We start from the raw sequence: 27710 nt of genomic DNA on the forward strand, positions 1-27710 counted from the left end.
ATTACATATGACTCATTCTTGATAAGTTTGTAAGCAGGTTCATTAAGGGTTTCTTTTAAAGTAATGTCTGTCCTGATGTTCTTCATGTGACTTCAGATTGCAGCTTTCCTGGAGAGTGCTGCATGTGAATGGAATCAAATCCCAAAAATGGACTCTCTAAGATTGAAGGGAAAGTACAACTTTAACAGATCCCCAAGGCCACCACTCTAGCTCCTTCCCATTTGGGGGTGATCAGTGTATTCTCCCCCTCCACTCCCCACCTCTTCATGCAAACCTTCTTCTTGAAGTTGGAGGTTGCTAACAGCCCCAACTCACTGTCAAACTTTAGAGAGGGAAGGAGAATCAGCTTGTCTGTACTGTATTTTCTGTGATGCAAGTATCTACACATTTCCATGGTGCTTGAGTAATTTCAGGGTGGATAAAAATCCATGATTTTTAAAAATAAATAAAAATCTATTTTTTTTTATTTAAATTGGATTTTTTTATAATTTTTTTCCCTCAAAAAAGCATATCTAAAGATACATTATAGCTCAAAGGTATCTCATGATGGAATAGGGATTATAAAGTCTAATTCTATAGTATGAGACAATTTCTTAAACATTACATGAATATAAGTTTTGTAAATGAGTTCGAATAGTTCATGGATTAGGGACCCAATCTTAGGAGTTCCACAGGCTTTTTATAGATTATTTAGGTTAATCTTTCTATCTACCCAATAGGACTTAGTGCTCAGTCTAGAAGATACCATCAGATGCGCTTAGTTTTGCAGTTCTCAAACTGTAGATTTGTGTCTCCAGAGGTAACATGCTTGTTAACAGCAAAAATGTTTTAAAATAAATAAAATATAGAAGTGAGAAATAACAGACCTCAACTCTATTGTCCCTCTGCAAATTTGTGTATGCAGAGTCAATCCCTTACCTCTCTCTAAAAGTGCAATGATTAAAAGATTGTTGGGGTTGGAATAGATCTGGACAAGGAGAAGAAGTCTGGAGATAAATGTGAGAAGTGAGGGACATATAATATTTTAACAAAACAAGCATATGTTTGCTGTTGAACAAAAAAATCCAGAATACTTAACGTTGTTTCAGTTAAATAAAACAATTTAAATGTCTGTCTGGTGAAGTTCTCCTAATAGAGCATGGCAAGAAAATCCTCCAAATATTAATGATTAACCTGTTGAATTGGAGAGAGTTCACCTCCCCAAATGACTTCATAAATATCTGCTTCAATTACCTTTGGTAAATGAAATAACTAAACCATCATTTATTTTCTGATGTAGCTGTAAAACTAACCTGAAAAGTTTTCAAAATAAATCACTGTTTAAGAATGTATAGTGTGTACCTTCTGTTGGAGAATTCTCTGCTTCCACACTTCTAAAAAGGAAACCTACATCTATCTCTGAGTGGTGAAGAATATGTATTAAGGTTATAACAACCAACAAGAATGCACTTTATGTAAAAAACCATGATTAAATTGAGTCTTCCTCACTAGTGATTTAAATCAAATCCACCTGAGTAATTTCTCCCAGCTAAATGTAACTTATTAGGAACCTAGTGCCCCACAGCATATTCTTACTGTTCAGTTCACTACACACCAGGTGCAAAGGTCAGTTTCCCATGTTGCTGCTTTGTGTAGTAGTGTCTCTTCAGAAGATTCCCCTTCCGGGAAAATCCTCTCCACTTAAACATGAATTCCTTTAAGTTTTTAACTAGCTCATAGTATGGAGTAGTTGAAAGGAGCTAGGACTTCATTGTCCTAAGTGGAAGAATTAATCAAATTTTCAACACAGTTTTTATTCCACATTTTATAAACTAGGTTACTATTGAACCTCATGCTTTTCCTATATTAAGTATAACCCCTCTTGTTCTCTCAGCCTCTTCTTGTCAGAGAAGGTTGACCATTAGAAGGGAGATACCTGCATCTTTTTTTCAAACAATCTAGGTCAGGCTGGACTGTTGCAACTTTTAATTAACTTTTATCTTCAACTTTAATGAGACTTACCATTTAAATGCTACAGGAGTTGATAAAATTAATTTTTGGACATGCTTAAGCTTTTAGCTTGTCTGAAAAGGTCTTTCCAGATTTGATTTCCCCCCCTCACACACACCCCCAATAGCTGCAATTCTAGAGTAACTTTTCTTGAGCCTCATTTATTCCTAATATCTTCAGCTAACATTGGTGAGTGGAGAGCTGTATTGTGCTTTACAGGATCAAAACATTACAGTGCATCTTGCTGTAGGCTTCCTTCTGAATTGAGTTCAAGTAGGAGTTAGTGAATGCTCTAGGCTCCAGCTGTGCTTCCGGTAGAAGCAAAGAAAGTGGCTGTTTTGCAGTATCTCTAAAGTTGAGAGAATGTGGAAGAAAAGTATCAGAGGGGTAGCCGTGTTAGTCTGAATCTGTAAAAAGCAACAGAGGGTCCTGTGGCACCTTTGAGACTAACAGAAGTATTGGGAGCATAAGCTTTCGTGGGTAAGAACCTCACTTCTTCAGATGCAAGACTTGCATCTGAAGAAGTGAGGTTCTTACCCACGAAAGCTTATGCTCCCAATACTTCTGTTAGTCTCAAAGGTGCCACAGGACCCTCTGTGGAAGAAAAGTGATCCTAGTGACATCCCTCAGAGGAGGTGACCAAACCATGACCAATATTGATATCTTGAGCATGGTTGAGCTTTTACTTCTGTATCAATTAGGCCTGGTCCACACTAACCCCCCATTTCGAGCTAAGGTACGCAAATTCGAAGTACCTTAGTCCGAACTTACCACGGGTCCAGATGCGGCAGGCAGGCTCCCCCGTCGATGCCGCGTACTCCTCTCGCGGAGCTGGAGTACCGGCGTCGACGGCGAGCACTTCCGGGATCAATTTATCGCATCTAGACAAGATGCGATAAATCAATCCCAGAAGATGGATTGCTTACCGCCGGACCTGGAGGTAAGTGTAGACCTACCCTTAGTGTGGAGTCAGATTCTGCCCAGAGCCAGTTTAAAACAACATGAAGATTCACAACCCAATCAGGCGTCTGATAGAGAAATCCTGACCTGGCTGTTCCTTTTACTCATAGGACCAGTGGTCACATGCATCAGGCTGTTCTTCCAATGAGGTCCTCACTTCTTCTCTGGGTGGGCCCATGCCAAAGCTCTCGTTCCTCTGTTCTGTCCTTTGGGAAACACCCCTTCGGGCCTTTAATATGCATTTACCTAAATACTTGCCATATTTAAACTTCCGCGGCTTGCTAGGAAAGCTTTTTGTACCCATTTTCTGATACCCTTTTTAAATAACAGGGAAGCAAATTTCACTTCTAGTACAAGTATTTTATTAAGTTTATCGTACAAAGGATAAATGAAGCCAGCAATTTTTATTTTTTTTAAAGGTTAACTGCTATTCAAGAAATGACCGGAGTATGTTTCTTGGTGTAAAAACCCCACTCATATCATAGCAGGTGTTACACTGGTGAGAGAGATGTCCCCAGCAATGCTGAGTTTGGTGATTTCATTCAGGTTCTTCAGCCGATAGTTGAACTGCAGCAAGTGAGCATCATTGACAGCTACCTTGAAATGATCCGTCTCGCACAGAACGTGGATCTGAAAAATGTGAGTCAAGCAGATGAGTTTAATGTTGCATTTGTTTCAGGGACTAGGTCTCAGGCTACAGGGACTGTTCTGAATCAAGTCTAGGCGAATACCATTGTCACGCTGGCAGCAGCTAGCAGTGGATGTGAAACAAGTTGGCACTGTGAGGGGTAAGTGTCTATTGCAAAAAATGGCCATTTGCCTTTCTGCTGCCATTCCACTGACCAAAGATTCAAATTAAAGTATCCCTCATGAGCCGTCATCCCTCCAGAGCTGGTGGGAAAGCTTTGCAGTGCAGCTGACATCCATGCTGTGCCAGTTCTGTGGACGGGGGACCTCATTGTCACCCTCTGATACCTTTCATAAGCACTTAATTCTGCATCTCTCTTCCCTAATTGAAGCCAAGTGTTGGTTCAGTCCCTTCTCCCTTATAAGGACTAGTTCAGTAACATTTGCTTGAGTCTTGTCCACCACCTGTACCACCGCATGCTATCCCGGGGTTACAGTTCCCTGTTAAAGCCCAGGCTCCATTGTAAAATGGTCAAGAATATCTAGCAGTCCAGACACCTGCTCAACAATCTGCTGTTTTACTTGCCTGCGTTGAGTAGAGCTTTGCTAGGCTGTTTTAAACATTGAGCGAGCAGGGGCCCTGGATACTGTAACTCTACTTCCACATATTCCAGTAGCGATGTGTAAACTGGGGAGCTGTTTCACCAGCCAGGGAAGGGAAAAAACCCTCCAAGCTTCAGGGCCTTAGAAGGACTTGCTTCAGGGCTTGTTTTTTTTTATCCACCAAACCACCACAAAATCAAAGCAAATCAATGGTAACAGGACATTTGCTTCCTATAGTAGAGACTTTTCCCTGTGTTAGCTAGCCAGGTGGGGCAAAGATGCACCCCTTTGATACTATGCCCCAGCCCCTGTGTGAGTGGCAAGGACCTGCTAACCCTTGAGAGGTTGTAGCACCTTGACCTTGTCAGCCTGGCTTTGACCAACCACTAGACTGTTCTGTAGAAAGGGTTCCTTGACCAGCAGTTTTCTGCATCAGCTGGCTTTCCCTGTGGTCTGCTGGGAGACCTCCCTGATCTGCATCATAAGGCCATGATTACAGCTCTGTGTAGCAACCCAATTAGTAACTCTTAAAGAGAGGCAACATGAATGGGGGGGGGGGGGGGTGAAGAGGGTTTGAGGGGGTAAAAGCTATGCCCTGAGCCTTGGCAGAAGCGCTTGAGAAAGTTATGGAACGGATACCTTAACTGGCAACTTAATAAAACGTAAGACCCACCATGCCCCTTACTACATGCATCCGATAAAGTGGGTATTCACCCACGAAAGCTTATGTTCCAATACGTCTGTTAATCTATAAGGTGCCACAGGACTCTGCTGCTTTTACTAAAGCAGGTTTCTCCTTTGTGCAAGCAGCAAAGCCTTTACTCCATGGCCCTTAACTTGTCCTGCTCTGGCCAGTAGGGAACCTGGTCGTATCTGTCACACCGCATCACAGAGCAGCTACTGCTATTGCTTTGACACACAGTCTTGGCATCAGAAGGAATTTAACACGCATGTGGCTTTTGAATGTAGTGCTGTTGAAAGGTACCAGCATGACAGCCCTGGCGATTTAAGTCCTCTAGTCACCAAAAGGGACAATAGCCATGTGAGTCTCCCAGGCTGCTGGAAGGACCAGCTATAGGGCTGAAAGGGCAGCTTCTTGTTTATGCCCATTCACCTCGATTGCTAAAGGCAAGGGCCAGTTAGTACCACAGTGATGCCCTTTTTGCAGTGGGGCACTGGAATCAGTGAACACTCCTGTCCAATATATGGCATTTAGAAGCAGATATTTAGAAAATACACATTTCAAGTTCGTGCAGCACCACGTATACCAGTCACCAGGCCTGCTGGGTAAAGTTTAGCTTGTACCTTAAAAGGTTTGCCAGCTTCAAATGGAAACCTGGGAGCGGTTCTCTCCTCCTTTCCCCAGTTATTCTGAATCAGTGAATTACAGACAATGACTTGTCTGTTGTCCTCGTTGAAGCGGGGATTGAAGTGGAAGGCGACGTCATGCCCTTTCTTGAAATCCAGTGAAAATCTGTAAGAGATAGAGAACTGCTCTTTCCACAACCCCTGAACTGTATTGTGGTGCAGCTCGTAGGCTATTTCCTACAGCGGTTGCCTTTAGTCACAGAAAGCGGAGGAGTAAGTCAAGAAAATAAGGTCGTACGTTTCTGGCAGCACTGACTCTAGTACAGCTAAGGCAACGTTCAAAAGCAGAAAGCCAAGAAACTTCTGTCCTGCCAAAAAGGACATTTATCTTTCAGGAGAGTGGTACCTGAATGCAAGTTACACAGTCGTAATGAAACAGGCAGCCTGAGGTCCTGCGTTCACTGACTGGGCATATCAGCAACTCCCTGTGTGTCTAGGGCGACCAGCTGTCCCGATTTTATAGGGACAGTCCTGATTTTTAGGTCTTTTTCTTATGTAGGCTCCTATTGCCCTCCACCCCCATCCCAATTTTTCACACTTGCTGTCTGGTCACCCTATGTGTGTCTAAAATTACAACCACAGCACACTACACACTGCACTCCGACTGGCTGACTGTTCCTGCCCCATACTCATGGCTGCCCCCGTGAACTCCTCATCTGAATGGCTGCTTCAATAACCCCTTCCACACGCCAGTTTGCACTTATAAGGGATAGTTTGAGAAACTTCTGCTTAAGGAAAGGACACATTTGGCAATTCATAGGAAGCAGAGGCTGCACTGAGTTAGCATAAAACAGCAACCAGGGAGGTGTAGTTCAGATTACAGATGATGACTGGTCCCTGCCCAAAGGGGAGGATACGTGACCTCCCCCTGTGCCTCCGCCCTGCCCAGGGCCCCTGTGCTCTCCCTGTCCCTTCCACATTAGCAGGGGCGGGCTCTGTCTCCCGCTGGACCAACTCCCCCTGGCATGTTCGGCTGCTCTCCCAGCGCGCGGCCTCCTGCCCGGGATTGGCTTCCAGGACAGCGGCTGAGTGAGTTGGAGCCCCCACCCCCGGGCACGCTCAGAGTCGTCTCCTGTCCCCAGATGCTGAGCCTGGGCAGGGGGCAACCTGCTGCTGCCACAGCCAGACACTTTCCCCGGCAGCTGCTGCCCTGCCCTGGGCAGCGCGGCTGGAAGAGGCTCTGTCCTCGCCCCTTCCTCTCCCCGCATCGTCACCCTGGCTCCGTTGGGGACGCTCCTTGCTCCGGCTCACTTTACCTGCTGGGGTTTGGATTCACTGTCCCCACGATGGTTATCAAGAAGCGAGGCACGAGGCCGGTCTGCAAGGGCAGGTCAAAGGGGACTCTCTGTGAAAGAACATGGACGTTTCATTAGCAAGAACCGACTCGTAGCCGACATTTAAAACCACATCTATAAAAATACACAGACAAATCCTAAGTTCTCATAGCTTGATAGTAATCAGAGGAACACAACAGGCTCCCCAGGAGACTGTTAGACACCCGGCTGACTGACCCATGCAGGAAAGCTACCCCTGAGCCCCTCTCGCCCCTCCCTAGCATTAAAGGGACGCTAACTGAAGACTTCCCAGTTACTGGTGCTTTACAGTATAAATTAGCTGGAAGCTAATGACTTAAGATCTCTGTCAAGGAACCAAGTTTGTCTAGAACAAAAGGGAATAACTAACATTTTCTGGGATGTTTGCTTTAGAAATTGCAATAGTGGATTGTTCCTCAGGAATGAAAATGTTCAGGGCTAATTTAGATGCAAGGTGACAACAAGGAGCGTGGTGTTTTTCAGAGCTATCAGTTTCTTCCAGCAAGAGCCCAGCTCTGTAACATCTCCTTACTCACCATGAAGGACCAGGTATGCACACTGGCACTTCCACCTCCTAGGCAGTAACACCAGCGCTCTAAAGGGCTGGGTGACAGCACTATGGGCCTGATCCTGTAGGGGCCCGAGTACTCTCAATGCCTATGGACGCTGGGAGACAGGAGGGCACTTTGCACCTTCCAGGAAGGATTCTGCACCTTGCAAGATTGAGCCCCATGTGCTCCGGTTCCTAATTCACACACTACTGCATTCTCAGTCACCCAGGTCCCTCCTGTTCTCAACCTATCAGACACTGCAGATTGTCTAAGAACTGGAAGCTATTCAAAAATTATATAGCTGTCACCAGTGGAGCAGTAGGTCCCCCTGGCTGAGGGACAGATCCAAATCCAGGTCCAACTTGTGGTGCAGTAGGAGGTGCTCCAGGTCCACTTGGTTGTCCAGGGGCAGGTGGTGCTCCAGGATAGGCTCCCGGCGCTCCAGGATAGGCTCCCGGCGCTCCAGGATACGCCCCCGGCGCTCCAGGATAGGCTCCCGGCGCTCCAGGATACGCCCCCGGCGCTCCAGGATACGCCCCCGGCGCTCCAGGATAGGCTCCCGGCGCTCCAGGATACGCCCCCGGACCAGCAGGTTGATTTCCCCAGGGACCAGCAGGCCAGCCTTGGTTTGGAGGAGCATTTGGGTTTGTGTTACCGGCTCCAGCTAAAGCATCAGATAACTGGATGGAAAACAAACATCATCAGTATGCTGCCATTGCATCCTGCCAGCCAACGTGAGTCTGTTTTGATTCCTTACATGCTTGTGTCTCTTGATGCTTTATGAGGAGAAAGGACAGACAGAGACCAGAACATCGAACAGCAGGCTCATTATCATTCTACTTCTTGACCAGGAGAGGGGGTTTGGAATGTGTTTCACGAACTACAGGATCTGGCCTGTCACTGGACAGAGCCTTGAGATCCAGGGTGGCATGGAGTGGGATTGGAGAGAGAGCCCTAGGGAGGTTAGAAAGAAGGGGACATTGGCTTGGAGTACAGGCTACTCTGGAGTGTCTCTATATGACCCAAAGACTCTGGATGTCAACTGGCAGAGGGCACGGGGATCTCCTGGGTTCACCAAAATAATGTCATGTAAGGTCTCTAATGAAAAACCTGTGGCACACTGGTCATCATCATCATCATGCGATGTATGTATGGAAAATGTGAAGAGTTACACATATATACAGCAAATTATGTTCTCTAGGCCTTGTAGTTAAAGGCAGAGCACTCAAAGGTAGCGTCCCTTGAGGCAAACTTTTCCAGACAGGAAGAGGAGATGTTTATCTCCCTGCTGGACCATTGTGTGTCTTACAGTAGAAGTCTATTAACACACTGAGTCAAATGCTAATGAAGAGCTTGTGGAGACTTCAGAAGGAAATTAACAGGAAGAGGCAAATTGAGGAGGGATCCCAGTTTTCAGATGAATCTCAAAGATCTGTTCTGGTATATTTGTGGGGGGAAGGTGCAGAAAGATGCTCTGGCAGCCTTCAACCTGTGAAGGCACATTGCCAACAGGCTTGATCTTTTGAAACAGGATCTCAGCCATCCTGGCTGAAAACAGTGGGAAAAGGACTTCGAGTAAGCTATCCTGTTGAGACAGAAAAAGGCTTGTGAGTTAAGTTTAAGTTCTAGAAAGCATGTTATAATTTTGTTTTATATGTAACAATTTGTTTCCAATATTCTTTCTTACTATCTGCTCTTTGATGAGAAACTTATCCTTGTTTTCACTATAAATGTATCTAAGTGCTGTGTTTTCAGCAGACTGATGATCCGGCGTTGAATCTTGTACGCTGGTGTGTGCTATTCCCTTGGGAGTAGAGGACCTGAGAGTTCTGGGAGTGTTCAGTGGATCAGGGACTGGGCACTTCAGAGGGACACTCTGAGGAGTTGGGGGTTGCTAACCTGTCCAGAGAACACAAGGCCTGCAGAGAGTTCTGGAAGGCAGCTTGTGTTGCCAATGGATCCAGAGTAGGCACAGACAAGCCTCCCTCATGCTAAGGGCAGGTGGTAGCAAGGTGCCTCACACCCCTGGGAAGCATCACACTCCAGCAAGCTGCACTGTGTGGTGTTTATGGTAATAAACATACAATTGAAAGCCAGAATAATGGCCATGAGCCTGGGCCCACTCCCACTGACACCAATGAGAATCTTCCCATTGAAGTCAATGAGAGCAGGGACAGTGCACACAACCCTAAATATTCATGAGCAGCTGGTGATTTTGGGTGCCCAACCTGAGATGTCCAGGAGGGATTATTTCAGCACTAAATGTGCAGATTAAGAGTTGAATTTAGTTTTGACGAGTTCTATACAGCTTAGAAAAGATGAGAAATTCTAGCTTCCACACCAACTGTACGCTTTAGTACAAGGCAACATCATTTATAATGCTCAAAGATTGTGAATTTTGTTTAAAAAGTCAGAACTTACAGAAAAACCGTCTGCCATTTTCCTGAAACAAAGACAAAGGAGACAGTTAATACTTATTTTTCCCACATTCCATCTACAAGATACAGATCTCAGCATTGCATTTTTAAAAGTCACACGGGTTTATATTTAATAAGTCCTGAAGAATATATCCCCTATGTCTTGCCTGCCAACTTTTCACCTCAAAGTATTGCTACTTCCAGAGTGAATGTCTCTTAACTACAGCAAGGACTAATGACATCTATATGAAACATTGTTATCTAAAAATTAAACGGGAAGATATCAGTACCATACTAGATGTTACACTGCTGTACCTGGACTGATGTTTAAAATTAGTGCCTCCTTATTTAGATGATGTTATTTTCTATATTAACCCTGAGGGTCAAGACCTTAATGGGAAGGAGGCTAATCATCACTGGAATCTTCAGTGCTCAAGGACTGCAAATTAAATGGATAGTTGCTACATTGTGAGATATGCATGCAAGGGCCATTATCTTGGCAAGGGCTTTGCTGTAGGGGACTTGAATCAATACGGTTATCTTTCCTGGAGAGATGGACGCCAATCTGAAGTGTATCATCTGTGGGGGCTTAAAATCCAGTGAAGGAAATACTGTTTAAACATATAGCAGTCATGTACAGCAGCGTATTCAGTTACGCAAGTCCTGATTCAGCACATCCTTAAACACCAGAGTAATCCCAATGATCTCAAAATTAAGCCCATGTATATTGCTGAATCAGGACCACAGTGAGAGAACAAGCATGGCTGAATTTCTGTCTTTCCAACAGACGTGAGTCCTTTTAATTAATGGATCTCTCAGATCGACAGTATGAAAAAAATCAGACAGGCCGTAATATCCGTGTTTCTATTGGCTGTCATTTTCCAGATAACTATAATTTGCACTTGAGATGATTTTTGTACTGACAGTTTCTTACTGAATCTTTGATAGGTAACAAGATTTCAGCCTTTCCACAAACTGTGTTCTGATTTCTTTATGTATTTTTTGAACGGCTGCCAGTCCTGATAAAGTGTAAAGCCAGTTCCAATATCCTAGACACCAAATTTGTGACATCGGTGTAAGTCCAGAGTAACGGCCCTGAAGTCAGTGAAGTGACTCTAGCTCTACATCAATGTTACAGAAATCAGAATCTGGCCCGGCGCAGTGTATAAGCAGCAAAAGACAGAGCTGCACTCAGAGTAGTCAGCTTTAAGTTTTCCTTTTTGTCAAATACTTTTCATCACAATGTTTTCCTCCGGCCATAACAGTTGGAAATAGATTTGTATCAGTAAGTGGTAACACACAGTTATAGTTACAGACATAAATAGCATCAAAGCTCCATATTCAGTCTGTCAATAAGGACCACATCAAGTTTATCTTTGCAAATCGAGACTTCTGCCAAATTGAAAACTCAAGAGGAAGAAATGAAAGAAACCCCACCGACTCTGTTCTTCTTGCCTCCCGGAATGAAGATTTTGCAACCAGAGATTTGCTAGCACTCTAATTATTATTTTTATAGTGCTACAGGAATGCAGGACACTTTACAGTCACGTAGCAAGACAAAGTCTCTGCCTGGAGGAATTGCAAGTGTCTGGTTTAGACCAATACGGACAAGTAAGGTTCAGAAACCGGAGCAAACAGCATGTGAGAGGAATTCAGCGTCGTGCATTAGGCAGAACAGAATGCAGCACGCTCCAGCCGTGCGCTGGAGAAGATGGTTTGTGTTAGTGAAGTGGGCAGACTTGCCTCAGACACGCAGCAGCTTTGTGCAATAAGAAGGTGTCGTTTTATTTCGTTCTTTCCCCTGACTGTAGCTGCATTTTAAGTCGCACAATGGCTTGTTTCAATAATTCAGACGCATAACAAGTTTTCATTTACGTTTGTCACGTGAGTGGTTGTGACTCTTATCCTAGGAGACACAAATACAAAACCCAGAGACTATTCACCTCCCATCCCCCACCACAGTGGATGTTTCGACATACTAAAAAAAAAAGGGCAGCCCAAAGTTTCTGGAGCAAAAACCACAAACTACGTAATGGATTTTTATTAAAAAAAAAAAAAAAAATTAAGTTCAGGGATATCTCCATAGTAACCTCTCTTGGTAGAACGCCTGGCTGATCTGTGTAGCCTTCAGCTAAGGCGTGGCACAAATATGAGTCAGGACTTCACCCATTTTGATCAACTGCTCTCAGATGGAGTAGGATTCTCCTTCCATTAATAATAAAGAAAGTTTGGTTATGGCATACGACTAGCTTATCTCAGAGTGTCACATAATGCTGTACAGTGATAAAATTCCCAGCTTTGTCTTGCACTTTTCATCAAAACTGCTTTACAAAGGAGGTATCATTATCGCCATTTTACAGACAGGGAAACTGAGGCACAGAGCCGTGAAGTGACTTGCCCAAAGTTACCCGGCAGGACAGTGGCAGAGCCAGGAATAAACTTAGGTCCTTTGAGTCCCAGGCCAGTGCTCTAGTCACTAGGCTACACTGCCTCTCTAGCAGTATACTAACTGCAAAATTCCCACTGACTTCAGAGAGAGCTCCTAAGTTGTTAATAGAGCATCAGTCATATTGTACGTTCCTGCCACTCAAAACTGCACCTGATTTTTAGGTGAACAATTCTACCAAAGGGAACCAAAATCAGGCTCTAAACATGATTCGGGCTCTAACCATGAGCAGCACTGAGGCCAGCAAAGAAAAGAATTAAATTTACCCAGCAACAGAAATAGTTACACTGGCACTGAGCTGGGACAGAGAACGTCTTTGTTAGCTGCTTAGCTGAACTGCACGTACATCCTCTGCCGTAAACAGGAATCACTGCAACGCAGACAGTAATGTGGGGACAGTTATTCTGTTTGGTCCTGACTGTCTTTTTGTTCTGTGTTTGGACAGCACCTAGCACACTGGGGTCCTGGTCCTTGACCAGGGCTCCTAGATGCTACCGTTATGCAAACAACAACGATGCAGTAGACCGGGGTTGGCAAACTGCAGCCCGGGGGCTGCATCCGGCCCTTCAGATGTTTTAATCTGGTGCTTGAGCTCCCGCCAGGGAGCAGGGTCCAGGGCTTGCCCTGCTCCGGCGCTCCAGCTGGGGAGCGGGGTTGGGGGCTTGCCCCACTCTGCACGTGCCATGGCACCATGAGGCTCCCAGAAGCAGCGGCATGTCCACCCCCCAGCTCCTACGCGTAGGGGCAGCCAGGGGGCTCCACACACTGCCTCTGCCCCCAGCACCGCCCCTGCAGCTCCCATTGGCCGGGAACCGCAGCCAATGGGAGCTGCAGGGGAGGCACCTGCGGACGGGGCACTGCGCAGAGTTGCCTGGCTGCCCCTCTGCATAGGAGCTGGAGGGGAACATGCTGCTGCTTCTGGGAGCTGCTTGAGGGAAGCACCTGGAGCCTGCATCCCTGACCCCCTCCTGTGCCCCAGCCCTGATCCCCCTCCCGCCCTCCAAACCCCTCGGTCCCAGCCCGGAGCACCCTCCTGCACCCCCAACCCCCCAGCCCCACCCCAGAGCCTGCACCCCCAGTCATAACCCCCTCCCTGAACCCCAAACCCCTGCCCCCAGCTCGGAACCACCTCCCATACCCTCAACTCCTAATTTTTGGCCCTACCCCAGAGCCCTCACCCCCTCCGCACCCCAACCCCCAATTTTGTGAGCATTCATGGCCCATCATACAATTTCCATACCCAGATGTGACCCTCGGGACAAAAGGTTTGCCCACCCCTGCAGTAGACCCTCACCGCACGTGCCTTGAAGATTGCTGTCTAAATGAACACAAACAGGGATACGCAGTAATTCTGACTTCCCCTCACCAGAAACGGATCCCATCACCGGATCCATCCACAGGAGAGTTGATCATTATGCAAGTCAGTGTTTAAGGCCTTGGCTACACTGGTGCTGTACAGCGCTGCAACTTGCTGCGCTCAGGGGTGTGAAAACGCCCCCCTCCTCCCCCCCCGTAAAGCACCAGTGTAATCAGCGCCTGCAGTGCTGCACAATCGCTCGCAGCACTGCAAGCTACTCCCCTCGGAGAGGTGGAGTACATACAGCGCTGCGAGAGCTCTCTCGCAGCGCTGGCGGCGCGACTACACTCATGCTTCACAAGTGTAGCCAAGGCCTAAGAGTACTATCATTACGGCCACAATGCTACAACTCATGGAATAGGAGAGCCTCCACTTCTCAGTGCGCACACTCCGGGATCTGCAATGTTTGCACCCTCACAGATGCTAGAAATTCACCATGCAAAACACATTTGAATGCATTAATTCAATCAACTGGAAGCACAAGTGTTTGCGCAAAAATTGCCCTCTGAGCAACACAATTATTGATCTGTATTAATGGAAGCACTTGGAAGATCCAAATGATCTCAGGGGGCCCCTTGAGCTAGGGGCTGTACACAAACCTAGGGTGGGTCTATGCTAGAATAATGGGGACATTTGGACCTGCTCTGGGAAGGCTAGGGATATTGCAATGCAGCCACACGAGGACGTGTTGTGGATAAGTGCAGGTTAGTTAACACACTCCAACCTAACCTCAACCCACTTTTCTAGCATAGAGAAGCCCATAGTGAGAGACGATTCGTATCTGGAACCGTTTACAACCTAAACAACTAAGAGAGACAATAGATGGGAGGGGAAACTGAGGCCCGATGAGGGGCGGGGAGAAGTGATTTGGCCAAGGTCACACAGGATGTCCAGTCCCTTTGGGACGAGCTCACAGACAAGATGATGGGACGGCAGCCTTGGAAGGAGGAGGGAACGTCAGAGCTGCAGTGGAACAGAACCAGTAGCACAGCTACTTCAGAGTGGGGCTTCCCTTGCGTTCAGCATGGACATCCGAATGCTCTCAGTAGAGCTCGGGGCAAACCGCTGAACGGAACGAAGCACAAACGACAACTCCTTCCCCTGGTTAAAAGCATGGGCCAAAGCACTACTGAAAAGGGGCACAAATTATTTAGGCCCCAATTTCTTCCCCTCCCCCCCGGAGGTTTGCACGAAGCTCTCCAGCTCTGCTGTGTTGTTGCTGAGACTGGCAGACTCCTCCTCCTGAACACTGCAAGTTACAACACAGAGCCGGAGGCTGAGTTCTCAAGCTGCTAGACAGCCAGCCTGCAGGTCGAGTTTGCTGGGTGGTGCTGTTAATCCAGCCCAGGTGGCGTTTGTCTGTCTGCCCTGTGCCAGGCTGAACTGGCAGAGCTGGGGGTGGGATTTTGTCTCTGACAAATCAATATCACGAGGCCTGGATGTCTGATCCAAAGCCCACTGAAGTCAACACAAGCCCTTCGGGCCCTATCCTGCAAGCCTGCATTGTGAAGTACCAAGCTACCGCTGGATGCATTAGTAAATAGTAAGCACATACTAAAGTCAGTGAGGATTCCATGTGCAGATGATTGGGGCCTTATATTTTGAATGTCAACGAGGGAGTGGGGAGCGGAAGAGTCTCAGGGAAAGGGGAAAAGCAGTGGAACAAGATTCCCATCCTGAGAGGCATCACCATAATGATGCCACTGGAGATCTGGCCCATCTGCTACACAGATTCTGAGAATTGTTGACCTTATCAGTACTGCCAACCTGAGTGTTCCTAAACCAATGAGCAGAGCCCCCTAAAATCAGGGCACTTTTTTTTTTTTTAATCTTAATTTTTAAGACAAATATTCCTTTTGGAGGTCTTTGCATTTGCCTTCTGCTTTTTGCATCTTTGGTATATACATTTTTAGGATTTTCTCTGCAGCTATAAGGGCTAGACCGGGGTGGCCAACCTGTGGCTCCGGAGCCACATGCGGCTCTTCAGAAGTTAATATGCGGCTCCTTGTACAGGCACCAACTCCAGGGCTGGAGCTACAGGCGCCAATTTTCCAATGTGCCGGGGGGGGGGGGGGGGGCTCACTGCTCAGCCCCTGGCTCTGCCACAGGCCCTGCCCCCACTCCACCCCTTCCTGCCCCCTCCCCTGAGCCTGCAGTGCCCTCGCTCCTCCCCCTCTCCCCCAGAGCCTCCTGCACACCACGAAACAGCTGATCGGGAGGTGCAGGGAGGGAGGGGGAAGCGCTGATCGACAGGGCTGCTGGTGGGTGGGAGGCGCTGGAAGCTGGGGGGGGAGATGGTGGGGGGCTGCTGACATATTACTGTGGCTCTTTGGCAATGTACATTGGTAAATTCTGGCTCCTTCTCAGGCTCAGGTTGGCCACCCCTGGGCTAGAAGCTTCCTGTTTCAAATGGAATCCAATTCTCACATCGTCACGTGACTCCCAGAGCTGGGGCTTTAGGCAGAGACACCAAATAGCCTGAGACTCATGATAAAGCTGAGAGAGTTGGCAACATCCCTTCCTCGTGCTCTGTGTAGACCAACAACTCCTCACATCTCCTCATGGCTACAGGAATGTTTTGTTTGATATTTGAACCTAGCTCTGCATAGATAATAATGTTTTGTCAGCAAAGGCTATTGTGGCTTTCAGAGCCATAGCGAAAGCTCTAATTAACCCTTGGGTTTCAATGCGCCATGAGCTAGGCGCCATCAAAGGATTGTCTCAAAAGCACCGGGAATCCTCTGGTAATAGAGCCCCACCCCCACAGACGGCTCTGCAGCAACTCCACCATCAGCACCCCTGGCCATCTTAGCACTCCTTCCTCACGCTGCATGCTGTGACAAGCAGCTGCCACTCCGCTCTTTGGCTGCCTGGCACAGCTGCTGCTGCAGGAAACAGAATGTCCCTTTGAGATCCCTCACCCTGCGGGCTGCTTTCCTGCCCACCCACTGCCCCAGCTCTGTGTGTACACGCACGCACCCAAGGGAGGGTGAAGAGTCAGAAGCACTGGGATTAAAGTCACATGATAACGTTCATTAGAACCACTTTTTCCACTCATAGCTCCCCCCAAATCTCCCCTCGTGGCCTGACCCTTTCCATGCTTGGCATCAGACCTTTGTATTTTGGAAAGTTTGAGGTGAACCCAATCACTCGATTGCCCCACAGTATGCCCACCTGCCTGCCTCCATTTTCAGAAAAGAGAATTCAGTACAAAACCCTTGGCTAATACAGCAGTCAGGCTGCAATGAACACAGGAATGCCAGGAAATGAAATGATCAGCGTTCCTGGCATTCACATCGCATGCTCAGAGTGTTTATTACTAGCTGCTACTTACTATAAGGTACCCACAACATGGACAAGTTAACACTGATTTAAGAACCTTTTAAATCCCCAGCTTGTGTGTTTACATCTACACCCCGGGGTGTTACACTAGCAGAGGTCTTCAATTTTAGGACAGACGCATTAGTTTCCAGTCTGTGTCTTCGGGCATGAATTCTCAGCGTGGGTGGGCATGACCACCCTGCCAGGAGGGATCCCAGCTAGAGGGCAGCGGATCGCAGTGTTGAAAGGGGGACCCCGATATGGAAAGAGCTGAGAACCACCATCCTAGGCTACACATCTCACAACCAAACATAAACATGAATATCAATGTTTAATCCTGCTCCTACTGAAAGGCACCGAAACGTGGCTATTTTAATATTCCTGAATCTCATCAGCTAAAAGGCTAGTGTAGCTATAGGGAGTGGAGGAGAGGAAAAACAGAGGGGTACACAATGGATAGGGAGCAATACACACCTACTGCACACACACACACACACACCCCAGAGGGAGGGGCACACATCTACTATACACACACAATGCATAGGGATTACACAGCTGCTTCTATTTCCAAGCAACGCAAAGCACAAGGGGCACCTTTCATTACTACAACAGATTTAACTGAAGTGTTGACTCTGGATGTAACCGCCTGAAACCACAGCCAGGTGGCTGGTTCCTAGTGCTATTCATTGGTGCTAGCCACACTCCCACAAGTGGGGGACCGAAGAGGGGGAAACAGAGGATTTACATTCGCCCCACAGAACGGCCCAATGGTTTAGTTGAGAGGCAGATTCCATGGACTAGACACAGGGCCCGGACTGATTCTAATCCTGTCACGGGCAAGTCACTTACCTCCTCCGTGCCTCAGTTTCCCCATGTGAGAAATGGGGGGAGGGGTCACAGAGCAGCGGCTGGGCAGCACCATACAGGGGCCTCTGGGGATCCCTCATCAGCTGGAGGCTCAGTGGGGGCTACCGCTGGCTGAACAGCGGCACAAGCGACATCCCACTTGGGCAGGGGCTGCCTTCGCTGCGGGGCGGGGTGAGGACCAGGGCGGACCCCAGCGCCAGCCAGGACCCACTTCCCCCCCCCCCCAGCGCCCCCGGGACAGCTCCTGGGCAGCGGGCGGGCACCTCCCCGGGGAGCAGGGGCCGCCCCGCCCCGCTGGCAGCCCGGCCCCAGGGAGAGGCTGCGCCCCCGGCCCCGCTCACCTGCCGGCTGCTGCGGACCGCGGGCGGCTCGGGGAGCAGGGGCGGCCCGGCTCCGCCCAGCGGCCGCCGAACCGGATCGGATTCTGCCCGGCAACCGCTGGAAGAACCGGAGCCGGGGCCAGCGAGAGCTCCTGGACCGTGGGGACTTTGTGGAGCCTCCCTGCGGGCAGGTGGGAGGGCGAAGCCACCAGCTCGGTGCGGGAAAGCGGCTCCCCGTCGGGACGGATCGCCGCCCCCTGCCTGCAGCTCTCTGCCGGGGCAGGAAAAGGGGGGACCCGTCACCCACCGCAGGAGCAGCAGAGCAGGACGGGCTGAGAAAGCTGAACCTCGTCCACACTAGCCACTCGCGCCCTGAACGGCGGCGATCTGGCTCCTGCCCGTGCACCCCGCGGCGTGTTCCCGGGGTGCTGGGGTTACAGCGCTGGCCAGGGCTAGGGCGCGCGTGTAGACACCACGCTGGGCTCCTGCCCCAGCTCTCCTCTCCCCGCTTCCAGCTTTGCAGAGCGGGGACTGGAAGCGGCAGAAGCAGGATCCCCGCCCTCTCTTGGCGGCTCTGTGATGGGCATAAGGCCTGAGAACGCTGTTACCTTTCGCTTCGCTTCGCTTTCCTTCGGAGTATCGGGACCGTCAAGCCTGCACGTCTCTGTCCTCTCTGGAAGTCTCCCTCCCTTGGAAGAGCCAAAGGAGCGAGCAGGGAGTTTCCTTAGCGCTTGGAGACGGGGCAGGACTCAGCCCTCCATGGCCAATGGGGTGGAGCAGAAGGTGGGACCCAGGGAAGGCCCCAAACCAGGGACTCCAACAAATGATGAAGGAAGGAAACTGCCGGGCTGTTGCTATGGGAGTCCTTCCTGCCCTGCCTCCAACTTCATGTGCGTCTTTGTTGCTGGGGGGATGAATCGATAACGGGCAACACCCAGAGGGAGGGGTTTGGGGACTTGAAATGTCCCTCAGACTGAAGCGCACTTGAGAAAAAGTACTGTCTGGGGCATGGATGGACTGTCTAATAAGGGGAGTTTTCCTTCCCCACTGTTCATTAAGCAGCTGTGTGAAATAGGTGTTAATGAACAAGCCCCCATGTTTTAAACAGAGTGAATAAAAATCAGTTTCCCTCTGAATTAATCAGCTCTGGCCTCCAGGGTAGCTGTGGGCTTCTCTTCGTATTGAGGGGGAGAACCTGAGCTAGTGATGTTGACTTCAGCATTGTGCCACCTAACTCAAGCGCTCCCAGCCAGGTTCAAACACAGGAACGTTTCCTAATGTAAATGCAAAGTTTTGTGAGATCAGATAATCCAACTGCTTCCCCAGCCCTCCGCAAAAACAGGCCTGAATTTCTCATGTCAAAAAATAATCTGAAAACCCACACCTTTCAGCCCTCCCTTCCTACATCAGAAAGAAGCAAAAAAAGGGCACCAAACCCATTTTTCCCCATCGCAGGTCACCTTCCATGTTGTGCAAGCTAAACTGTCTGTGCCCAAGCATTGTTGCTGAGTAACAAAACCAACGATATGCCCACATGACTGTCCTGCTTCTCAGCAGCAATCCATAACTCACTGTCTGTGTGTGTCAATAGACCTTCCGCTCTAAGTCAGGGAGCTCAAACACTATGGGAGGGGGCGGGGGGAGGGTCCATATCAGCACCTCCAGCGATAATAGTCTTTTGTGACAACTGGGCCTAGAAGTTTTTGCCTGCTTGGCCTGGTTGAAAAGTAGATCAAGCTATTTTTAATAAAGAATGTTATAAGGAGGCACAAGAAAGCCAGAGAGAAAAATGGAATTAGTCCAAACAAAAAAGCCCACTGATCTAACTGAAGGAGTGTCTTAAGATCATGCTTGGTAAATAAGAAAATGTGAGTCCGGAAATTAATAAACTGAAAGTATTGTGTTGGAAACAAGGCCCAATTTGTGACCAAAATAATAAGGGGATGAGTTATTCCACTCAGCGCTCCCTCTTGGTGCCCTGTCACAGATGCTCTACTCACCGCTGGAGCGCCTGCTTCTGGCCACATCTGGGGATTAGCTCTGCCCGTGTGAAGCCCCTTCCTGCGGTTGCTCACTCCGTCGCTTCTCTCAGTCTCGCTCTTTCAGGACTCAAGTGCTCCCATTTTGTGGCTTGGCCCTCTGGCCAGGTCACTGTAATTTTCCCTTTCCGGGGGGGGTGCATGTATCAAAGTCTCTCATGATGACCCACTGCTCCTTAACAGTGCCACTTCCACAGTGGCTGATAGGGGAACCCAGGCCCACCCTCTACACTGGGTTCCAGCCCAGGGACCCTACAACACGCCATCAAGAGCTGCACAGTCCTAAACCTTACTGCTGTAACCCCATGGGCTACTTCCTACCTGGCCTTCACGCTTTTTTCTTTTTTTTTTAGGGCAAAGCAGACTTGACTAAATAGTCTATAGTCACCACCAATTATCATTCCTCAATATTTGCAGATTATATCCTCTTGCTCTGCGTCTTTCAGGTAATACAGCAGCCCCTTTCTAATAACACTCCATTTCCCCGATGCTTTTACTAAATAACAATGTAATTTTTTTAACCTTAAGATGTTTGAATTCCTCCCTTTCTTTATCAAAGCCCCAACATACCCAGAAAAGGGGCCACCTTACTGAGTGCACATAGTCCATCTTTGTGTCTATTTATTTGAAAAAGAGTCTTGTTTAAGCCACAATGTCCCAAGGGTGTCGGAGCCTTCCCAAAAGTGAGGGGCTGGGGGGACCCCGTCCCCTGAGAACCCGCCCCCGGCCAAGCTGGAAGCCAGAGCAGGATCAGGGAGCCCGTTCCCCCCTGCCTGGGGTGGGGTGGGGCTGAAATCAGCCCCCTGCCCGTGTCCCCACTCCCCGGATCTCCCGAACAGGGCAGGTGGAGGGTCCACACTGCCGCAGCTCCCCACAGCTGCCCGTGCAGCTCTTACAATGGCTAGGCTCTCAGCCCTCCCACAACTGCCCAGGCTCCCTGGAAGGGGTCCACACTGGCCTGGCCAGGGGTGGGGCCTAGGGGGGAAGACAAAGGGAAGGGGGCGGGGTCCACCCCAGCAAAAAGTGGGAGGATCAGAGTCGAAAATAGGGAAAGAACAAGTAAAAAATTACTTAGACAAGTTAGATGTCTTCAAATCACCAGGGCCTGATGAAATGCATCCTAGAATACTCAAGGAGCTGACTGAGGAGATAGCTGAGCCATTAGCGATTATCTTTGACAAGTCATGGAAGATGGGAGAGATTCCAGAAGACAGGGAAAGGGCAATTATAGTGCCCATCTATAAAAAGGGAAATAAGGACAACCCGGGGAATTACAGACCAGTCAGCTTAACTTCTGACCCCGGAAAGATAATGAAGCAAATAATTAAGCAATCAATTTGCAAACACCTAGAAGATAATGAGGTGATAAATAACTGTCAGCATGGATTTGTCAAGAACAAATCATGTCAAACCAAACTGATAGCTTTTTTTGACAGGGTAACAAAGCCTTGTGGATGGGGGGAAGTGGTAGACATGGTATATCTTGACTTTAGTAAGGCTTTTGACACAGTCTCTCATGACCTTCTCATAAACAAACTAGGGAAATACCACCTAGATGGAGCTACTATAAGGTGGGTGCATAACTGGTTGGAAAATCATTCCCAGAAAGTAGTTATCAGTGGTTCACAGTCATGCTGGAAGGGAATAATGAGTGGAGTCCCGCAGGAATTGTTTCTGATCTGGTTCTGTTCAATATCTTCATCAATGATTTAGATAATGGCATAGAGAGTACACAAGTTTGCTGACGATACCAAGCTAGGAGGGGCTGCAAGTGCTTTGGAAGATAGCATTAAAATTCAAAATGATTTGGACAAACTGTAGAAATGGTCTGAAGTAAATAGGATGAAATTCAATAAGGACAAATGCAAAGTACTCCATGTAGGAAGGAACAATCAGTTGCACACATACAAAATGGGAAATGACTGCCTAGGAGGGAGTACTGCGGAAAGGGATCTGGGGGTCATAGTGGATCACAAGCTAAATATGAGTCAACAGTGTAATGCTGTTGCAAAAAAAGCAAGTATCATTCTGGGATGTATTAGCAGGAGTGTTGTAAGCAAGACATGAGAAGTCATTCTTCCGCTCTACTCCGCGCTGATTAGACCTCAACTGGAGTATTGTGTCCAGTTCTGGGCACCACATTTCAGGAAAGATGTGGACAAATTGGAGAAAGTCCAGAGAAGAGCAACAAAAATGATTAAAGGTCTAGAAAACATGACCTATGAGGAAGATTGAAAAAATAGGGTTTGTTTAGTCTGGAGAAGAGAAGAATTAGAGGGGACATAACAGTTTTCAAGTACATAAAAGGTTGTTACAAGGAGGAGGGAGAAAATTTTTTTTTTTTAACTTTTGAGGATAATAATAATATAATATGGAGATTTGCCTATCTCATAGAATTGGAAGGGACCTTGAAAGGTCATTGAGTCCAGTCCCCTGCCTTCACTAGCAGGACCAAGTACTGTCCCTAACAGGTTTTTTTGTCCCCTGCTGCTTGCTAAATGGCCCCCTCAAGGATTAAACTCATAACCCTAGGTTTAGCAGGCCAATGCTCAAACCACTGAGCTATCCCTCACCTCCTAGGATAAGACAAGAAGCAATGGATTTAAATTGTAGCAAGGGCGGTTTAGGTTGGACATTAGGAAAAACAGAGTGGTTAAGCACTGGAATAAATTGCCTAGGGAGGTTGTGGAATCTCCACCATTGGAGATTTTTAAGAGCAGGTTAGACAAACACCTGTCAGGAATGGTCTAGATAATACTTAGTGCTGCCTTGAGTGCAGTCCTATGATTCTATGATTACCCCTAAGAATTTAAACCTTTTAACGATATCTATTCGTTCTCCATACAGATACCATTTACATTCCTTTGTAACTTTCCTTTTTGTAAAGATCAGTCCTTTGGTTTTAGCAGTGGAAAACTTGATACCCCAGGTATTTCCCCTGTCAGAGGTCTCTTTTAATGCTTTGTTGATTCTCTTTTCTGACACCTCAATATTCCTGCTCCTAACCCACAGATCACAATCATCTGTGAACAGAGTGACACTACTCTGGCACTTATTTGTTTTGTGAGATCACTTATAATCACAGAAGTGTAGCACTGGAAGGGACCTCAAAGGTTATCTAGTCCAGTCCCCTGCACTCAAGGCAGGACTAAGTAATAACTAGACCATAATATTAATTAAGGTCAGGCTGATAACACTTCCCTGTAGTGTACCATTTTTAATATTATATAAATTTGACGTAACTTTCCCACCTCAGACCTGCATGGTCCTTTTACTCAAAAATTCTCTAATCCACCCATACATTCTTCCCCTGATCCCTAGTGCACCTACTTTGTACAGCAAGCCTTCCCTCCATCGCATTCATATGCCTTTTCAGTATCTAGAAAGACCGCTATCATGGAGCCCTTGTGCCTCATACTTTTTGGTATTCCCATTTCCCATTTCCCAATGGAGCATCTCCCTCTCCTAAAACCACTCTGCACCTTATCTGTAATGCCATTATTTTCCAATCAGGCCACCAATCTTTCTGTCACCATTATCATCATAATTTTAGCCAGACAGAACATGAGGGCAATTGGCCTACAAAACCCCTTCCTGCTCTCAGCTAATGGGCTTTATACAGGCCCCTCCTGTTCCTCCCCAACTGAACTTCATCTCTAATTAGTCCTCATTGCTTCCTGGCTCCTCCTCCTCCTCCACGTGCAGCCTAGGCAGTTAACTGGCCCACCTAGCCACCTTAACCCCTTCAGGCCTGATGTGTGGCAGACACCCCACCGCAGGTCCTGAAAGAAAGACTTTGGGGGGACAATAAGGAAGAACAGACAGAGGCTGCTGAACCATGCTTCACCGTCAAGACTGCCACCCCCACCTCTTCTGAGACTCCAGGCCTTCGACATCCTAATCCTGAGACGTCCTGACCAAACCAGGCCAGAGAGAGAGACAGACAGATAACATCGCCACCTGTATCGGCTCCACCTGGGATGAAATGGGATTTGCCTTTAACAACAACAGCGGGCAGCTCCAGCCATAGGTTCTGGAACTCGGGGTTTGGCCGCACCCCCTGGCTTGAAGTGGTTTCCATCATCCACAGAGTTTTCAGTTTGGTTCAATGACTCTTAGCACCCCCACTATACAAATTGTTCCAAGACCCCTGGCTCCAGCTCATCTCAACTAACTTCCCTTTTACCCAACAGAGAGTCATTCCCATCTAAGAGACTGTCAAACAAAGGGATTTTTACTTCAAAAACTCTCTCCAGCTAAAGGGAAAGGGAACAAAGGATGTTGTGGACATGAAAGCCTTATTTACTACTTTAGAGTTCAAATGCCTTAACCGTTGTGCCTTCTTTTCTGTGTCTTTAACAAAAGGTTACAAGGCTTGTTAACGGCATGTTTGCCATGGCACCAGGAAGGCTGAGGTCTCTGCATCCCAAACCTTGTTTAAAATTGGTTAATGTTGGACAGTGACTGGGTTATGTTAACACCTTTGACTTTTGGGCCCATATATTTCATCTACATTAATGCACCACCTCACAATTACATACTAGGTCAGCAGCAAAAATTCGATAGGGTGAATAATTGTAGTGTGGTTCCATTGCACAGGGCTTGTTTGCACATGGGAATTCATGCAGGGGGTCCGTAAGCTTTGCAAATCATGGAGCACAGCCAGGGCCGGCTCCAGGCACCAGCCTGGCAAGCAGGTGCTTGGGGCGGCCACTCTGGAGAGAGGCGGCACGTCCAGCTATTCGGCGGCAATTCGGCAAACGGTCCCTCACTCCCGCTCGGAGCGAAGGATCTCCCGCCGAATTGCCGCCGCAGATCGAGATCGCAGCTTTTTTTTTGGCTGCTTGGGGCGGCCAAATCCCTGGAGCCGGCCCTGAGCACAGTTCTATGTGGGGTATCTCTGCCCTAAGGGGGGCCAGCTAGAGGGAGGTAGAGCAGGGCTGGTGGTTTGGCTGCATGTTAATAATTTGAAAAATGGGATTTGAATTTTCTACTTACAACAACTTTTTCCACAATGCAGCCATGTTTGCATGCACACACACACCTAAAGCTCACTGGCATTGGTGCATGCTGGGACAATCAGGGGAGCTGTCCCCTACTGCCTAAGCAGGGGTGAAAGTGCCTAGAGAGGCACATGTGTCACTGCATCGTGGGATTTTTCTGCTGGATGGAAAGCTGGGAGAAATGAGAACCAGCCAAACCAGTAACACGGGCAGGGTTAAATATGCAAAGGCAATGTTGCACGAAGACAACCTGTGGCAGCCCAGGCAAAAGTGAATAGCGTTTAGGCCCTGATTTAGGAAAGCCTCTCTCGTCAGTGTAGCACTTGAGCATATGCGTAAGAGCTATCCTGAATCAGGGCCTTTGAGTAAGTATTAACCAGGGTGTATGAGGACATGTTCTGAGCCAACCACGTTACAAACTAATGTGCACAAAACCTGGTGGCATAGGCACCAATGCCATTCATCCCTTGTGAACATTAACTAGAGCAGGGCCAAAGTGTTCCATTAAAATGCCGTCCTCCCCCCGCCCTCCCAACAGAAAATGGCATGTTTGACAAATGCACTTTGCACAAAAAATGCCTGTGGGGCTGAAAATGTTCAGGTTTTCATTGAAAACCCCAACCTGATTTCTACCCCCCCCCCTCCAGTTTTTAACAAAAGCAAAACAAAACAGAAACCAGCTTTGTTTTTTGTTTTTGATGAAAACCCCAAAAAAAGTTAAAGGAAATTTTTGATGAAAATCGAAATATGAACCAAACCCTCAGCTATTGGTTCATTTTTCCTTTTGCTACACTGAACAGCACTGCCTAGAAGCAGGGGCCGATGGCTTGTAGCTATTACAGGGCTCGATTCCACCAGCCCCTCTGCACACAGAACTATTTGGTCTAGAGAGAACTAACAGTGTGTGTTGTGTACTTTGCCTTAGATAGCATGACTCACCAGATCCGTACTCATGTGGTTACATTCCTAGGCGTGGCTGTTGTCATTATTAAGCTTTGTCTCCTGGGAATAAGAAATAGAATCAGTGGTTTACTGCCAGAGAACACAAAAACCACTTCCAAAAAATATTATGATTCACAGTTATCACTTCTCTGTCTTGAACTGTCCCAGAGTGTTGTTGTGCACTGTTAAACAGCTTCTGCCTTCCACCCCAGAAGTGGCTGCATGCCAATGGTGGGATCCTTGTCTATTACATACACACACGCCTATACTTTATTATTTATTCACACTCAAAAATATGACAGTCTGGTAGGAGAAACACGGTCTTTGACTTGAAGAGCTGGCAATTTATGGCCCTGATCTTGCAGCTGCAGTGGGGCACCGCATGGGCGCAGTGGTCTGCCAACATGAGTTGCAAGATTAGGGTCCCCCACAGATCAGGGCATAAAGCAAGGCTAGGAGAGGGACTGGGGGAACCAAGTACATGGATCACACTGATCAGGGCATGCCGTGTCTCAGGTTAGTGATGCAGACTCTTTAACAGCTCCAGAATATAGGGACACGCTTTCTAAATAGAATTGATTTTCCACTTAAAACACCTCTCCAGCCCTTGAACGGTGTCAGTTATTATATATTTCTATTATTTTACTTCTCCCCCCACCCTCCCAAGCTTAGCCCATGAAGGAGGAGGGGCTCATATGTAATAATTTAGCAATATTGTCTTGTATTAATTCATGAGCATTGTATGTGACCCAGTCACGGGAATGTTTCCTGTATGACCACATGAGATTAATCCACTGCACGCACGTGTTAGTAAAATTTATTAACTTGGCAGGAAACAAGCAGGAAGCTAACACAACAGGCCCAGATAAATCACTGGCTACTAAACAGGTCAGGAGGGTAAGAAACAATGCCTGGGCCATTGGCTGTGAAAATCCCACTACCTTGGCTCCAGCCCAAAGTTACAGCTGTTTGCAAAGGCTGCGAGTGGGCAGTTGAATAGGACTTAAAAGGGTTAAAAAGTGACTCTCTCTCTCTCTCTCTGTCTCACAGGGGCAGGTGTTTGGGAGCTGACACAGAGACAAGTCCTGCAAGGGAGTCTGAAGCAGATGAGCCTCCATGCTTTACTTTTTACTGTTCCTACCGCTAAGATCAAACACTACCTTGGTGTAAAAAGGCTGTCTGGTCACTGTATGAATCGCTGCTCACAGCTCCTGTGGGAAGACTTGCAGATCCCAAGCCCAGTTGGACCTGCTGAGAAATCATGGTTGGGACACATGGTTGGGGCTATGGCCAGTCAAAGAATGGGAGAATTGCGGGTTTCCACCCCGAGAGAGGAGAGGGCACAGGACCTGTCATCTGAAAGGGGACACTCAGACTGGAGAGGGCTCACAGGTGCAGTTAGCCTTGTAACTGTGACATACCCTTTTCCAAGTACTGCCTGCCTTTCTTTCACGTTTTGGAGCACCCAGGGTTGGCTAATGTTGGCCCAGAGGAAGGCTGGGGAGGGACTGGATGAAAATAGTTCCTTCAACTGTGTTTGTTACTTTCAGCCTTTGGCTTTATTCTGCCCTGTGTATCTGTGACAGT

The 27710-nt window shown here is 47.8% G+C and overlaps 1 protein-coding gene across 3 annotated transcripts; it reads right to left on the minus strand.

Moving 5' to 3' along the window:
* Positions 1–3288: 3288 nt before the first annotated feature.
* LGALS3 (galectin 3) lies at positions 3289–18971 on the minus strand. Of its 3 annotated transcripts, none has more exons than XM_054025771.1 (6): positions 18748–18971; positions 9833–9854; positions 7720–8091; positions 6804–6892; positions 5485–5653; positions 3289–3579 (listed from the first exon to the last, which is right to left on the minus strand). In XM_054025771.1, the coding sequence occupies exons 2-6, from the start codon at positions 9848–9850 to the stop codon at positions 3424–3426; spliced, it is 804 nt and encodes a 267-aa protein (XP_053881746.1). In that variant the 5' UTR covers positions 9851–9854; positions 18748–18971; the 3' UTR covers positions 3289–3423. The 3 variants fall into 3 exon arrangements, with proteins under 3 accessions (XP_053881746.1, XP_053881747.1, XP_053881745.1); XM_054025772.1 differs by lacking the exon at positions 18748–18971 and adding an exon at positions 18161–18333; XM_054025770.1 differs by lacking the exon at positions 18748–18971 and adding an exon at positions 17802–17980.
* Between the last annotated feature and the right edge of the window lie 8739 nt (positions 18972–27710).

The sequence above is a fragment of the Malaclemys terrapin genome, chromosome 4, assembly GCF_027887155.1.
Source record: "Malaclemys terrapin pileata isolate rMalTer1 chromosome 4, rMalTer1.hap1, whole genome shotgun sequence".
Lineage (NCBI taxonomy): Eukaryota > Metazoa > Chordata > Testudines > Emydidae > Malaclemys > Malaclemys terrapin.

What these genes read in the sequence shown, in the direction of transcription:
- LGALS3 (XM_054025770.1), bottom strand. Translation starts at nt 17,899, where the DNA reads ATGAGGGATCCCCAGAGGCCCCTGTATGGTGCTGCCCAGCCGCTGCTC. An exon ending in AAATGGCAGACGGTTTTTCT is followed by an intron (nt 8,092 to 9,832) that starts GTAAGTTCTGAC and finishes TTTTCCATCCAG; the next exon opens with TTATCTGATGCTTTAGCTGG. An exon ending in AAGCTGGCAAACCTTTTAAG is followed by an intron (nt 3,580 to 5,484) that starts GTACAAGCTAAA and finishes CACATTTTTCAG; the next exon opens with ATCCACGTTCTGTGCGAGAC.